General features: G+C 30.2%; 2 protein-coding genes across 2 annotated transcripts; both read right to left on the reverse strand.

Annotated features, from left to right (window-relative positions):
* Positions 1 to 3,922: 3,922 nt before the first annotated feature.
* On the reverse strand, positions 3,923 to 5,509 carry LOC107889519 (uncharacterized). Its single transcript, XM_041078625.1, has 2 exons — positions 4,922 to 5,509; positions 3,923 to 4,831 (listed from the first exon to the last, which is right to left on the reverse strand). The coding sequence occupies exons 1-2, from the start codon at positions 5,075 to 5,077 to the stop codon at positions 3,923 to 3,925; spliced, it is 1,065 nt and encodes a 354-aa protein (XP_040934559.1). The 5' UTR covers positions 5,078 to 5,509.
* Positions 5,510 to 11,830: 6,321 nt separating this feature from the next.
* On the reverse strand, positions 11,831 to 12,418 carry LOC107889443 (ankyrin repeat-containing protein BDA1). Its single transcript, XM_016813897.1, has one exon. It carries the CDS (start codon positions 12,416 to 12,418, stop codon positions 11,831 to 11,833), a length of 588 nt encoding a protein of 195 aa, XP_016669386.1.
* Positions 12,419 to 14,413: the final 1,995 nt, after the last annotated feature.

Genomic DNA, 14,413 nt, shown 5'->3' on the forward strand with positions numbered 1-14,413 from the left:
TCATGCTGATAAATTAAAAAAATAATTAATATTATTAACAATTTAATTTAATTTTTGAAATTTAAAAAGTAAATATATTAAATAATTGTAATTTCTAATAATCATTAATTATAATAGAATTTGTGGACTTAAAACATAAAATGTTTATGATGAATTTACTATGAAGGTCAAATTGACATAAATGATAAATATTAAATAATAAAATTTTTCTCTTTTATAAAAGAAAAATACTCAAGATTGAAGTATTTGCATGAGTGTGGACCTAGGACCTCGTAATGTATTAAATCTTTATATAACTTTGGAAAGGGTGCCAAGTGAGGTAATTAAGAAAAAGTGGACATAGCAATGGTATTAAATACTTTTATAACTGGTAAATAATATAAAATATTACATTGGAACCAATTTTTTTATTGGTAGAAGTTTTTGAAATATCATTTTTTGAGTAATTGATTTGGACCTCAAATAGTTGGTATTGTTCTCGAGGTGTTTATGCTTAGTTTAATGTCTGAAATTTTATCTCTCAACTTCAAGGAGAGCTCAAATGGTTCATAGAATTTATTGGGAGCGCCTAAGGTCCACCAAATAAACATTTTATCATTTCGGTATTGGTGGGGTTTGAACCCAAGTCCTTAACGGGTCTTAAAGGGTAAGAACATTAGTCTAATCAAGTGGAACCAAGTATGCTAATGTATGGCATATAATGCCTTAGTTGATAGTTCGATATTCCTCCATAGGTGCGCTTTCCATAATTAATTTCTAACAATATTGACACCTCTCTCGTGAGCTTGTGGGTCGTATCTACATCAACCGAAGCGCTCTCTAAGGGAGACAAAACCCATGAATGGGACAATACTTTCCATTGAAGATTCGAGACTAATCTCCCCCTCAACAGTAACATTTTGTCAATTACTTGTACAATATTTTTTAAAAATATTTGAGGCTTAATAAGTTATCTTTATAAAATTATATTTGATATATTTTGGATTTCAATTACAATATATATTTATTTTTAAGTTAGGAATTTCTGTACATATTAGTTTTTAATATTATATGCATTATACGTAATTTTATGTGTTAAATTTTTAATTAGCTTTTAACTAATTTATTTTTTATTGCAGTTATTTATAATCAGTAATCATAATTTCTTTTATTTTTAAATAATATAAAAATTTAAAAATATATAAGAAAGTAAACTATACTGTTAAATGAAAAACATAAAAAAGAAAAAGTAAAACAACATGCAATAATTATAATAAAAAATATTTAAATAAAATTAATAAGTATATTTAATATTAGTGATTAAAAAAATAATTGTTGCAATTTGACTTTCTTTTTAAGACAACCCCACAAAATATTTTTCAACTTCATCAAACAAATATCAGACAAAAATTAATTTTAAAAATGCTTGTTTCACACAGTATAAGCTCAATGAAAAATTTAAAAAATAATATTATAATATTATATTATTTCATCATAATTAAAATAATTTTTAATTTATGATTTATATATATATATATATAATAGAGAGAAAATTTTAACAGAGCTGCAAAGGTCGGTTGATGGGAATCGAGGATTCATTGTGTTTTGGGTTATTAATTATAAGTGTGAAATGCGACAAACAATAATGTCTATCTGTCCACATGCAACGAACCCCTCTCTTAATTACAGCTCCATGCTTTTCATTATTACCAAATTAACAACTAATTCAAAATACAAATATAAATATATGTTTAAGTCATGATAAATATCAATTTTTTTACGCTATAAATAGTACACAAATGAATTAAGAATTTGTGCTAATTGGACAAAAACTTACATATGATAAACATACAAAATAGGGCTCGAAGATCCACGCATATATTTATGTATAGCGAGTCTAGAACTTGCTCTACCTTTCTAGTGCTAAAGCCTGACTATTAAATTTGCTTATGGGACATGTCACCCGCTCAGGCCCTAAGACTCTCCCGAAAAATGGAAGGATTTGGACAAAATACGAGGCCTAGAAAATTGTATTGAGTAAAACTTAAGGCCCATTTTCTATAATGTCGAGCCTTGGGCAAGACTTTTTTTGTCTGAGCCCGGCCAACCCGAATATTATGTTATAAAACAATATTATATTAATTATATATGTTAAATAATAATTTTATTTATTTATATTTATATTTATATTAAATCCCTAATACAATAACAATTAAACCTATTGCCCAAGACCTAAAAAAACTTACCCAACTCAAAATATAAAATTTTAACATTTATATTTAATAGAATAAAATATTTATTATATTTATAGTAGTGTTTTTTTAATATAAATGCTTTTTAATGTATTAGAAAACGTTAATTTTTAGCCTTTTTTAGTGTATTTAGTGCATTATATTTTTAAAAAAAATTAATTTTAAATAAATATTAATATAAACAAATCAAATATAGATGGGTGAGGCTGAGCATAGGTTTATTTTTCATAAATCAAGTCAAGGTTAGGCAAAAAAAGCAAACCTATGGGCTTGGGCTTGAAAAAGTTATCTAAATACCTTACATAAGTTTGATCCATGAACAGCTCTAGTGACTACTTATACTCTTTCATTAAAACATGTATCTTAAATGCAATTGTCTTTCCTCTAAACTTATCCCATTATTATTTTTATATAATGCAAGTTAGAACTTACACACCTACGTACGCACACACTACTACTGTTTGAGTTCACCCTATTGATTTTTTTCTTTTTAGTTGGTAAAGAGTTTACCAATAGAGTTTAAAATAAGTTCTTATTATAGTGAGATCTTATAAGATCCTTTTTAAATCAATAGTTGTGGTTGAAAGACAGAAATATGATATTATTTTAAATCAATAGAGTTTAAAATAGGTGAACTTGTGGATCGAATCGTGATATTGGGTATAAATGAACTCATTTCAACCAATGGACCTACTGCTTGAGTTCACCCCATTGATTTTTTCCCTTTTTAGTTGGTAAAGAGTTTCCCAATAGAGTTTAAAATAAGATCTTATTACAATGAGATCTTATGAGATCATTTTTAAATCAATAGTTGTGGTTGAAAGATAGAAATAAGGATATTGTAACTATCTAATCAAGTCATGCCAGAATTCAGGAAAGCGCTTTTTGATAATAATAATAAACAATATTAGACTTTTCAAAAACACTTTTTCAAACCCCTTTTTCATTGCACTTTCCAACCTCAATAGTAAATTAATATTTTTATTACTAAAAAAATTGAGAAATCTCCAAAACTGAAAATTAACAAAAAAAAACTGAACGGAAATTCTTTTAAAGGATAAATAAATAAATCGAGGCAAACTTGAATCCACAAAAAATAACTTTTATAGTCTATAACTAGACCTGATAATGGGTTGAGCCATTTACCTAAGCCCAAAATTTTGCCCAAAAAGTAATAGGGTTTAAGCAAATATATAGGGCAGAAAAATGTACTTGGACAAAAAATAAGTTCATTTTTCTAAAAGAATTGGGCCTCGAGAAATATTTTTTGGCCTGGGCCGACTCGAATTTTCCTAAAAAAAAATTTCATTACTTTGTTGCTGTTTGTTGTCATTTTTATGTAGTTTTGCTATTATATTACAACTATCTTAGTATTATTTAAATATAAATATTTTTTTAATGTATTTTTAAATTATTGAGAAACATTTATAGTTTTAAATTTGTTTTTACGTAAAAAAAAATAATATGAGTAGGTTGAACTAAACTCAAGTTTAACAATTTTTATCTAGGCCCATCTTGACAAAATTTTAGGATATTTTTTGGACTCAACAAACTAAAAAATAATTCTAAAATTTTATATTTACACGAACCGGACTATCATACGTTCAATCAAAAGAACATCGATAAATCAAAGGAGACAAAAGGGATTTAGATGAACATTGTTTTGATTATTCTCTTTGGTACAAAGATAGCTACACTCTATGAGTAAGAAACCAGTTTAGACAGAATCTACATAGACAAAGGGATAACCAGCACCCAAAGACAATACAATACGTAAAACCCGATGAAAGGATGATCAAGGGTATACAGTATGCTCCAACTAAAATGGTTCCTGTCCAGAATTCATCATATAGGAAAAGGAATAACCAAACTGCATGAATTACATTTGGTAAAAGTGATCCTGAATCATAATATTCCAACACAAATGAAGGGGATAACCAACTTCCCAGAATTGCAACACTAAGTTTCGACTCTCGAGAAGTGAAAACCATGAGCAACGTTAAAATAAAAACCAAAACCGAAAATATATGCATAACTCTAGTTGTGAATAAGGTTGGCGCTATGAAACTTACTGATTGGTCGAAGCATATTGCGAAGAAAGCAAGTAAGACTTGAAGTGCTGTTCTGAAACGATGGGGATATGGTTTAAGCAAGGCTAATGTTAAGAAAAAGGTTACGATGAAGACAAGATAAATTGGAATATAGAAAATCGAAAAACTAAGTTCACTTAAGATTGATTTACCCAATGCCAGATCATCATATGACCCTTTGGACTTTGAAGTGTTATCTCCCTGCCAAACACCACCAGGTGGGCTAAGACTAGCTTGGAAGGTTGCAGTTAGAAGCAACCCTAAAATTACTAGTAAGGCATTACGGTCCTCGCCTGATATATTATCTATCTCGTGAGAGATTAGAGTTGATGCTTTTTTCACTTGTTTCTCCAACTTATGTTTAAAGTTTGAAACTCCTGGAATAAAGCAACCACGTAGAACAGTAATACTGTCTTCATTATGATGCTGGTCTGCAATATCCAATGCCATCAAACCAGCTTGATTGGTGGCGTGCTTATCGGCGTTGCAGTTCAATAATAGTTTAAGCATCTGTTTAATTGATAGTTTGAGATATAAAAGAACTACAATCTATGTCTATAAAGATTAAAAAGAAGCTGTATTGAACTAGATGAGTCAAACCTCGGGTTGATTATGAAAAGCAGCTAAGTGCAGTGCAGTGTTCCCATCTTCATCTTTTTGGTTCACCACTTCACGATAGTAGTCCGTCTTCCTAAGTGTTCGAAGTAGGACTCGAAGAACATCCAGTCTGTCGTTCCACGGCAATATGCAAAGCATTACGATTCTCAATTGTAACGTCTCGAATCGATTGAGGACAAATCTCTAGAAATCTCTCCAACAGACCATTATGGTTCCCAACTTCAGTTATGATGTGCAAAGGTGTCTTACCATTCTTTCCTTTGACACGAACTAGATCTTTATCAATTTCCAAGAAACGTAGAACCATACTTGTATGCCCTTTTGTAACTGCAAGGTGAAGTGGGGTTAAGCCTTGTTGGTTTAGCTTACTAGCAAATGATGGCTTTAAGCTCATCATTTCCATTGCAAACCTAATGCATCCTTCTTCTGCAGCAATGTGTAAGGGAGTTTCAACAAACTCCACCTCATCAAAGTGCCTCAAAACATTTCCATCTCTTTGGATTAAACTGTATAGATCACTAACATTTCCTGTACCAGCTGCTGTTCTCAACCTTTCATCCATATCAGGTGGAAGAACCAATTGACAAAAGAAAATTTGAAAGAGCTGAAGCCCACCTACAGTGTCTACTATTATTTTTAAAGATCGCTGCTGCTTTTGTTTATAAAGAAAGCAGAAAAGGAATCTTTCAACTCCGCGTGCTAATTAATTTAAAGAAAGTTGCATTGTTCTAAATTTTTTATACTAAAAGGGAACTAATTAAATTAATTGGACAAAAACTTACATATGACAAACATGCTATAGGACTTAATACCTATACATATAATTATGTATAATAGGTTTTGAAGTTGGTCATGAAAACATGATTAACTATACTTTTTTAATTCTTTTAATGCTCATGAAAACATGCATCTCAGATGCAATTGTTTTTCATTCAGAATTATTCCATTATTATTTTTATATATTACAAGTTTAAACTTTCACACTATGTACACACACGTTACTAATATGTGAATTTGTGGATTGAGCTTTGATATCGAACATGAATGAACTCACTTCAATCAATGGACTTACGACTTGGGTTCACCCCATTGATTTTTCTGTTGGTAAAGAATTTATCAATAGTTAAAATAAAATCTTACTATGGTGGGATCTTATGAAATCCTTTTTAAATAAGCAAGGTGGTTAAAAGATAGAAATAAAGATATGTAACTATCTAATCAAACCACGTCAAAAACACTAAATTTGTACCGATGACTTCAATCTTGTTAAATCAGTTACTCAATATGTCACTTTTCTTTAAAAAATAATCATTTTAGTGTTGAAAACCAACTGAATTGATTAAAAATTTAAAAATTAATCTTTTAAGTATTAAAACCGATTGAATTGATTAAAAATTAAACTCAAAATTTTCAATGCAAATCACATGATCAACAATAATCTTGACATAACTAACTCAAAATATAAAATTTTAACATTTATATTTAATACCATAAAATAGTTATTATAATTATTTTTTAATATAATAAAATATTTATTAGATTTATAGTAGTGTTTTTAACATAAATATTTTTAATGTATTTTTAATGTGTTAGAAAACTTTAATTTTTAGCCTTTTTTTAGTGCATTTAGAGTATTATATATTTTTAAAAAAAAATTAAATTTAAATAAATATTATTCTAAACAAATCAAATATGGATAGGTAAGGCCAGACTCAGTTTACTTTTCATAAATCGGGTCAATATTAAGCAAAAAAGTAAGCCCGTTTTTTGGGTTAGGCACCGGCTTGAAAAAGTGATCTAATTACTTTGCATAGGCCTGACCCATGAGCACCTCTAATAACTATCCATACTTTTTTAATGCTCATGAAAACTTGTATATTAGATGCAATTGGCTTTCCCTTAAAATTATCCCATTGTTATTTTTATATAATACAAGTTTAAACTTGCACACCTACATACGCTGTACAGGCCAATTTTAACTACTATTACAGAGAACCCATTTACAATTTTGTAATCCCTCAACCCAATTTCAAACCCCATTAAATCACTAACCCATTAAACCCCAAAACCCAACTAGCCTACCCTAACCTAAACAGCCCAATACCCATTAAGCCTAACTAATACATCAGCCAACCCAAAATTCAAACCCCATTTACAACCAGAACCCAATATCCCTGAACCCATATACCCGAAGCCCAATAACCTAACCTACCAGCCCACTAAACTAATAGCCCATTACACAAAATCAGAAACAAAAATACCTAATCCCAAACCCTAGCCCTCCTGGCATTCGGCGCCCACTTGCCTCTGTCACCACCGACGTCTGCCACGCCCCATACCCCCACTACAACAGTCCCATACCTCCACAGTCCTCTTACGCCACGCCCACACCCTGTACGCATGACAACAGCCTCTGTACCTGCAAAAACAACAGACAAGCAAAGCAGAAGCAAGAATAGCAAAAAATAATAACAAAGTATGTAACAAAACAGGCTATAAAAAGCCGAATGAAACACTGTGGGGGTTCTTTTTTTGAGATTTTTATCAATACAGACATATATTTCAAAAGAGAAACAAAAGCCAATAGACAGAGCAGGAATATCATCCGAAACAGATATCAACACACAAAAAAAAACACCAAATCAGCGCACCAAACACAAAATCGCAAATCGAAAATAGAAGGTGATTTTATATTTATTGTCATTTTATTTATTTTCTCACAAATATATATATAAAAAAATACGAAAAATATACGGAAATATAATATAAAAATATAAGAAATAAAAAAAATAAAAAATTGGAGTTTTTTACCTCTCTGGCCACCGTGTACGGTGGCCGGCGCCGGCGCCGGCGAGGCTCCGGTGGCCGTCCGGTGACCGGCCCCCTGCCGGAGCTCCCTCCTTTCCCCCCTCTCCTTCTTCCCTTCTCTCTTTTCTCCCTTCTCTTTCTTTTTTTTTCTTCTCTGCTATGCCCAAATGATTTTTTTTAAAAGATTTTTGTCTTATATAGGGGGCCAAAACGCACCGTTTTGGTCCCCCCCTTAACCCTTAAAACGGCACCGTTTAGGCCTAGGGTCGGGTCGACCCGGCCCGCACCAGGGAGGATCCGCGTGTTTTTCTTTGGAAGGGCTAATTGCACTTCTAGCCCTTCCGCTTTTCTGGGAGTTTACAATCAATGTTTTTTTTTTTATTTTTAATTTGGCCCACATGGTTTTGCCCCGAATTCATTCTGGCCTCCACGCTGCGCAGCGTTTTAATACCTGGGTTTATTGCGCTTTTGACCCTCCAAGTTGCACGCGTGTTACAATTAAGTCCCTTTTCTTTGTTTTTATTTTAAATTGACCCCATAACTTCGATTTTATTTTAATTTTAGTCCTTTTTCTGACCTTTTCTCATTTTTAATGTTATTGTATTTATTATTACCTATTACTTTATTCTTATTTTATTTTTATATCATTATATTTTATCCACTTTTTATATTATTATTATTATATTATTTTTATTACTATGGTTTATCTTTACTTATATATACATATATATTTTTATGTACATATAGCCTTTATATAGTTTTTTTTATTACTTCATTTTAATATTATCATTATCTTATTTTATTTTTATAATGTTTGTGTTTATGTTATTATATATGCATACGTTATATGTGTGTTTAAGGCCATGCATTTTATAATTATTTGCATATTGCCCCATATATATATTTTAATATTATCTTTTATGCTATTATAGGTATATTTCTAGTACCATTATTATATATATATATTTATGTACATACTTATGTAATATGTGAACAGTTTTATTATTATATATATTTTAATCTTATTTGTCATATTTTTCTTTTACTCTATTATATACATGTTTCTAATATTATGTTGTATATTCCTAATACTATTGTTTATATATCTATATATATATATGTGTATGTATTTGTGTAGTGTACAAAATAGTTTATTATTATTCTTATCATTTCTAAGGTATGCATATACTATATATGTTCTATGTATGTTGTATGGATTTTTAATATCGCTAAATATATACTTCATCTTACACACGCATTCTTAATATTATTATTATGTGTATACATTCATTATTTTAATTTCGTGTTCAATTCTATTATTACATTATACCTTCATCTTTTCTAATATTATTGTCACCTCGATTATTTGTTTCAATATATCCCTAGCTCTTTCATTTATTGATTTTTATTTCATATTATTTTACTTTGCATTATTTCAAAAATCGTATTCTTGTTTTGCTAATTAATTTCAATAATCAAGGCAACATATCGATTTAACATTAAGTCATCGAGTTCATCGCTACGTTGGGTGAACGTCAATTGACTCGTGTTAAAGCGATATACCCTTCTCAAAAACCGTAATAAACTAAAATTTCTCGTCTTTTTAATCGGATCACAACTAAACTTTACATTGAATTCGTATTTTTGAAAATTAAGACAACATGTGTTTATGAGATACCAATTTTTGGGCGTCGCGAGGGTGCTAATACCTCCTCGCGCGTAACCGACTCCCGAACCCTAATTTTCCTCTGGCTTTTAACGTAGACCTAAATTCAGCCTTCCTTTTGTTTTAAAAAAATAAATCTAATAGGTGTCCGATCACACCTAGGAAAAAGGATCGGTGGCGACTCCTTCTTTATTTTAAAATCAAACTTCAAGTTTTCAAATTTTCAATAAATCACCACAATTAGCGACCGAAACCTAAATTTTTACGTTGCTACATACGCACACACTACTACATAGGTGAACTTGTGGATTGAACCATGATATCGGGTATGAATGAACTCATTTCAACTAATGGACCTACCGCTTGAATTCACCCCATTGATTTTTTTAGTTGGTAAAGAGTACTTAACAATAGAGTTTAAAATAAAACCTTATCATAGTGGGATCGCATGAGATCTCTTTTAAATCAACCGTGGTGGTTAAAAGATAGAAAGAATAATATTGCAACTATCTGATCAAGTTATGCCAGAATTTGGAAAAACACTTTTTGATAGTAATAATAAACACTATTAAACTTTTCAAAAACACTTTTTAAAACCTTTTTTTCACTTTACTTTCTAACCTCAATAGTAAATTAACCTTTTTATTATAAAAAAAATTTGGGAAATCTCCTAAGACTGAAAATTAACAAAATCAATTGAATGGAAATTCTTTTAAAGGATAAAAAAATAAATCGAGGTGAAGTTGAATCCACAAGAAATCACTCTTATAGTATATAACTAGAACTGATCATGGGTTGGGCACTCACTCAAGCCTAAAGTACTGCCCAAAAAGTAGGAGGGTTTGAGCAAAAATATAGGCCAGAAAAATATGCTTGGCCAAAAAATGAAGTCATTTTTCTAAATGGGTTGGGCCTGAGCAATATTTTTTGGCCTGGGCCCACTCAAATTTTCCTAAAAGAAATTTCATTGTTTTGTTGTTGTTTGCTGTCATTTTTCTATTATATTACTACTATTTTATTGTTATTGTGTGGATATTATATAATTAATGTTTTATTATCAATTTTGCTATCATATTAAAGACATATGCTTGCGAGTTCCAACTATCTTAGTATTTTCAAATAATTGAGAAATATTTTTATTTTTTAAAATTATTTTTATATAAAAAATAATATTTTTTAATACGGGTGGGTTGAGCTAATATCAAGTTTAATATTTTTTTTATCTAGATCGAGGTTGAGCAAAATTTTAAACTATTTTTTGGACAAGACGAACCCAAAAAATAATTCTAAAATTTTATATTAACCCGACTCTGCCTATGATACGTAAATCCCACACCTAAAATTCAATCAAAATGACATTGATGAATCAAAGGAGACAAAAGGGATTGAGATGAACATTGTTGTGATTATTCTCTTTGGTACAAAGATTGCTACACTCTGAGAAACCAGTTTAGACAGAATTTACATAGAAAAAGGGATAACCAGCACCCAAAGACAATACAATACGTAAAACCCCATGTAAGCATACTGAAGGATAAACAGTATGCTACAACTACAATGGTTCCTTTCCAGAATTCATCATATAGGAAAAGGAATAACCAAACTCCCTGAATTATATTTTGTAAAACTAAACTTGTACCATAATATTGCAACACAAATGAAGGGGATAACCAACATCCCAGAATTGCAACACTAAGTTTCGACACTCGAGAAGTGGAAACCATGAGCACTGTTAAAATAAAAACCAAAACCGAAAATGTAATCATAACTCTAACTGTGAACTCGGTTGGCGCTATGTAACCTATTGATTGGTCGAAGCATATTGCGAAGAAAGCAAGTAAGGCTTGAAGTGCTGTTCTGAAACAATGGGGATAAGGTTTAAGCAAGGCTAATGTTAAGAAAAAGGTTACGATGAAGACAAGATAAGTTGGAATATAGAAAATAAAAAAATTAATTTCAGCTAAGATTGATTTACCCAATACCATCTCATCATATGACCCTTCGGACTTTGAAGTGTTATCTCCCTGCCAAACACCACCAGGTGGGCTAAGACTAGCTTGGAAGGTTGCAGTTAGAAGCAACCCTAAAATTACTAGTAAGGCATTGCGGTCCTCGCCTGACATATTATCTATCTCGTGAGAGATTAGAGATGATACTTTTGTCATTTGTTTCTCGTACTTACGTTTAAAGTTTGAAACTCCTGGAATAAAGCAACCACGTAGAACAGTAATACTGTCTTCATTATGATGTTGGTCTGCAATATCCAATGCCATCAAACCAGCTTGATTGGTAGCGTGCTCATCGGCGTTGCAGTTCAATAATAGTTTAAGCATATGTTTCATTGATAGTTTGAGATATAAAAGAACTACAATCTATGTCTATAAAGATTAAAAAGAAGCTGTATTGAACTAGATGAGTCAAACCTGGGGTCGATCATGAAAAGCAGCTAAGTGCAGTGCAGTGTTTCCACCTTCATCTTTTTGGTTCACCACTTCACAATAGTAGTCTGTCTTCTTAAGTGTTCGAATTAGGACTTGAAGAACATCCAGTTCGTTGTTTTCCACGGCAATATGCAAAGCATTACGATTCTCAACTGTAACGTCCCGAATCGATTGAGGACAAATCTCTAGATATCTATCCAACAGACCATTATGGTTCCCAGCTTCAGTTATGATGTGCAAAGGTGTCTTCCCATTCTTTCCTTTGACACGAGCTAGATCTTTATTAATTTCCAAGAAACGTAGAGCCATACTTGTATCCGGATTTGTAACTGCAAGGTGAAGTGGGGCCAAGCCTTGTTTGTTTAGCTTGCTAGCAAATGATGGCTTTAAGCTCATCATTTCCATTGCAAACCTAAGGCATCCTTCTTCTGCAGCAATGTGTAAGGGAGTTTCGACAAACTCCTCCTCGTCAAATTGCTTCAAAGCATTTCCATCTATTTCAATTAAACTGTATAGATCACTAACATTTCCTGTACGAGCTGCTGTTCTCAACCTTTCATCCATGACAAAAGAAGTATGGAAAGAGCTTAAGCCCACTTAGAGTGTTTACTAGAATGAGCGAGGACGTACTGTTTTAAAGATCGTTGCTGCTTTGTTTATAGAGAAAGCAGAAAAATGAATCTTTCAACTCCGCGTGCTTATTTTTTTAAAGAAAGTTGCATTTGAATAATTTTAAATTTATTTTTTCAAAAAAATTAATTTAATAATATAATAAAATAAAAATTTATCAGCTCAAAAATATTTTTAATAGAGCTGCAATGTTTGGTTGATGGGAATCGAGGAACAAACAAGAGTGTGTATCTGTCCCATAATTAACTTAATCCCAAAATTCGAAATAATCAAACCCAAAATCAAATAAATTTGGAATAATTCAAATTCAAATTAGAATTAATTCAAAATTACTCTTATTCAAATTAAACTAATAAAGAATCAATCACAACTCTCGAAATCTATGAATCTAATTTAATTATTATTTCTAATATTTAAATTGTTACGGTATAAATGAATTGTCCGAAAAATCACTAAATAAAATAAATTATTACAATACAAATGGGTTAAGAATTTATATTAAAGTCAACTAACTAAACTAATTAAACAAAAATTTACATATAATAAATATACGTTATTACACATAGTAAAATCTCGAACTTTGTCTACCTTTCTAGTGCCAAAGCCTATTAACATCACTACCTATAAAAATCTTGAACTTGGTCTGCCTTTCTAGTGCCAAAGCCTTTAACATTACTACCTATACTTTTTTTAATGCTCATGAAAACATGGATCTCCGATGCAATAAATTATCCTATTGTTATTTATTTTATAAAGTTGAAGCTTATTAACACTATTATATAGGTGTATTTGTTGATTGAAATCTAAAATTAAATATGAATGAACTCACTTCAACTAATGAGTTTATCGTTTGAGTTCATCCCATTAATTTTTCAGTTGGTAAAAAGTATATCAATAATATAAGATTTTATTATAACGAGAGATCATAAAATTCTTTTCAAATTAATGATTATGATTAAAAGACAAAAAAAAATTACTCTTAACTGTACCATTAAACTATGTTTCTTTTTTACAAATGACCTGAAAATCAGTTATTGCTTTAAAAATCAATAAATTTAATGTTAAAACTAATTGAATAGCAAAATTTTCAATGTAAATGATCATCAATCTTGACATAATCAATAAACTGATGTTCCCCTTTTTTTTCAATTTTAATTTAAAATTTTAAATAAAGGCCACTCAAGATTAATACGTTCACTTAATTTTTTTTAAAAAAAAGGTAAAAATAAATAAATATAGTGAAAAATGGAAAGAGCTTAAGCCCACTTACTACAGTGTTTACTAGAATGAGTGTGGACCTTTTGTTTTAAAGATCGTTGCTGCATCTTTCAACTCCGTGTGCTTATTATTTTAAAGAATGTTGCATTTGAATATTTTTAAATTAATTTTAAAAAACAGTTAATTTAATAATATAATAAAAAAATATTTTTAATAGAGCTGCAATGGTTGGTTGATGGGAATCGAGGATTCAAATAAATTAAGAATTTGTACTAAAGTAATTAATTAAATTAATTGGACAGAATTTTATATAAGACAAACGTACGCTATTACACATAATAAATTTCGAACTTTTGGTCCCTTTTTTGGTGCCAAAGCCTATTAACATTACCAACTATACTTCTTTTAATGCTCATGAAAACATGTTTCTACGATGCAATTGTCTTTTTTATTTTTTTAAATTATCCTAGTATTATTTATTTTATAAAGTTCAAGATTACTGACATTATTATGTAGGATCGAAACTTAAAATTAAGTATAAATAAACTCATCTTAATTAATGAATATGTCGCTTGAATTCACTCTATTAATTTTTTTAATTGGTAAAAAAAAATCCACCAATAATGTAAGGTCTTAATATAATGATATATTGTTACATTCTTTTCAAATTAATGATTGTAATTAAAAGATAAAAAAATTAAAATACTGTAA

The sequence above is a fragment of the Gossypium hirsutum genome, chromosome A10, assembly GCF_007990345.1.
Source record: "Gossypium hirsutum isolate 1008001.06 chromosome A10, Gossypium_hirsutum_v2.1, whole genome shotgun sequence".
Lineage (NCBI taxonomy): Eukaryota > Viridiplantae > Streptophyta > Magnoliopsida > Malvales > Malvaceae > Gossypium > Gossypium hirsutum.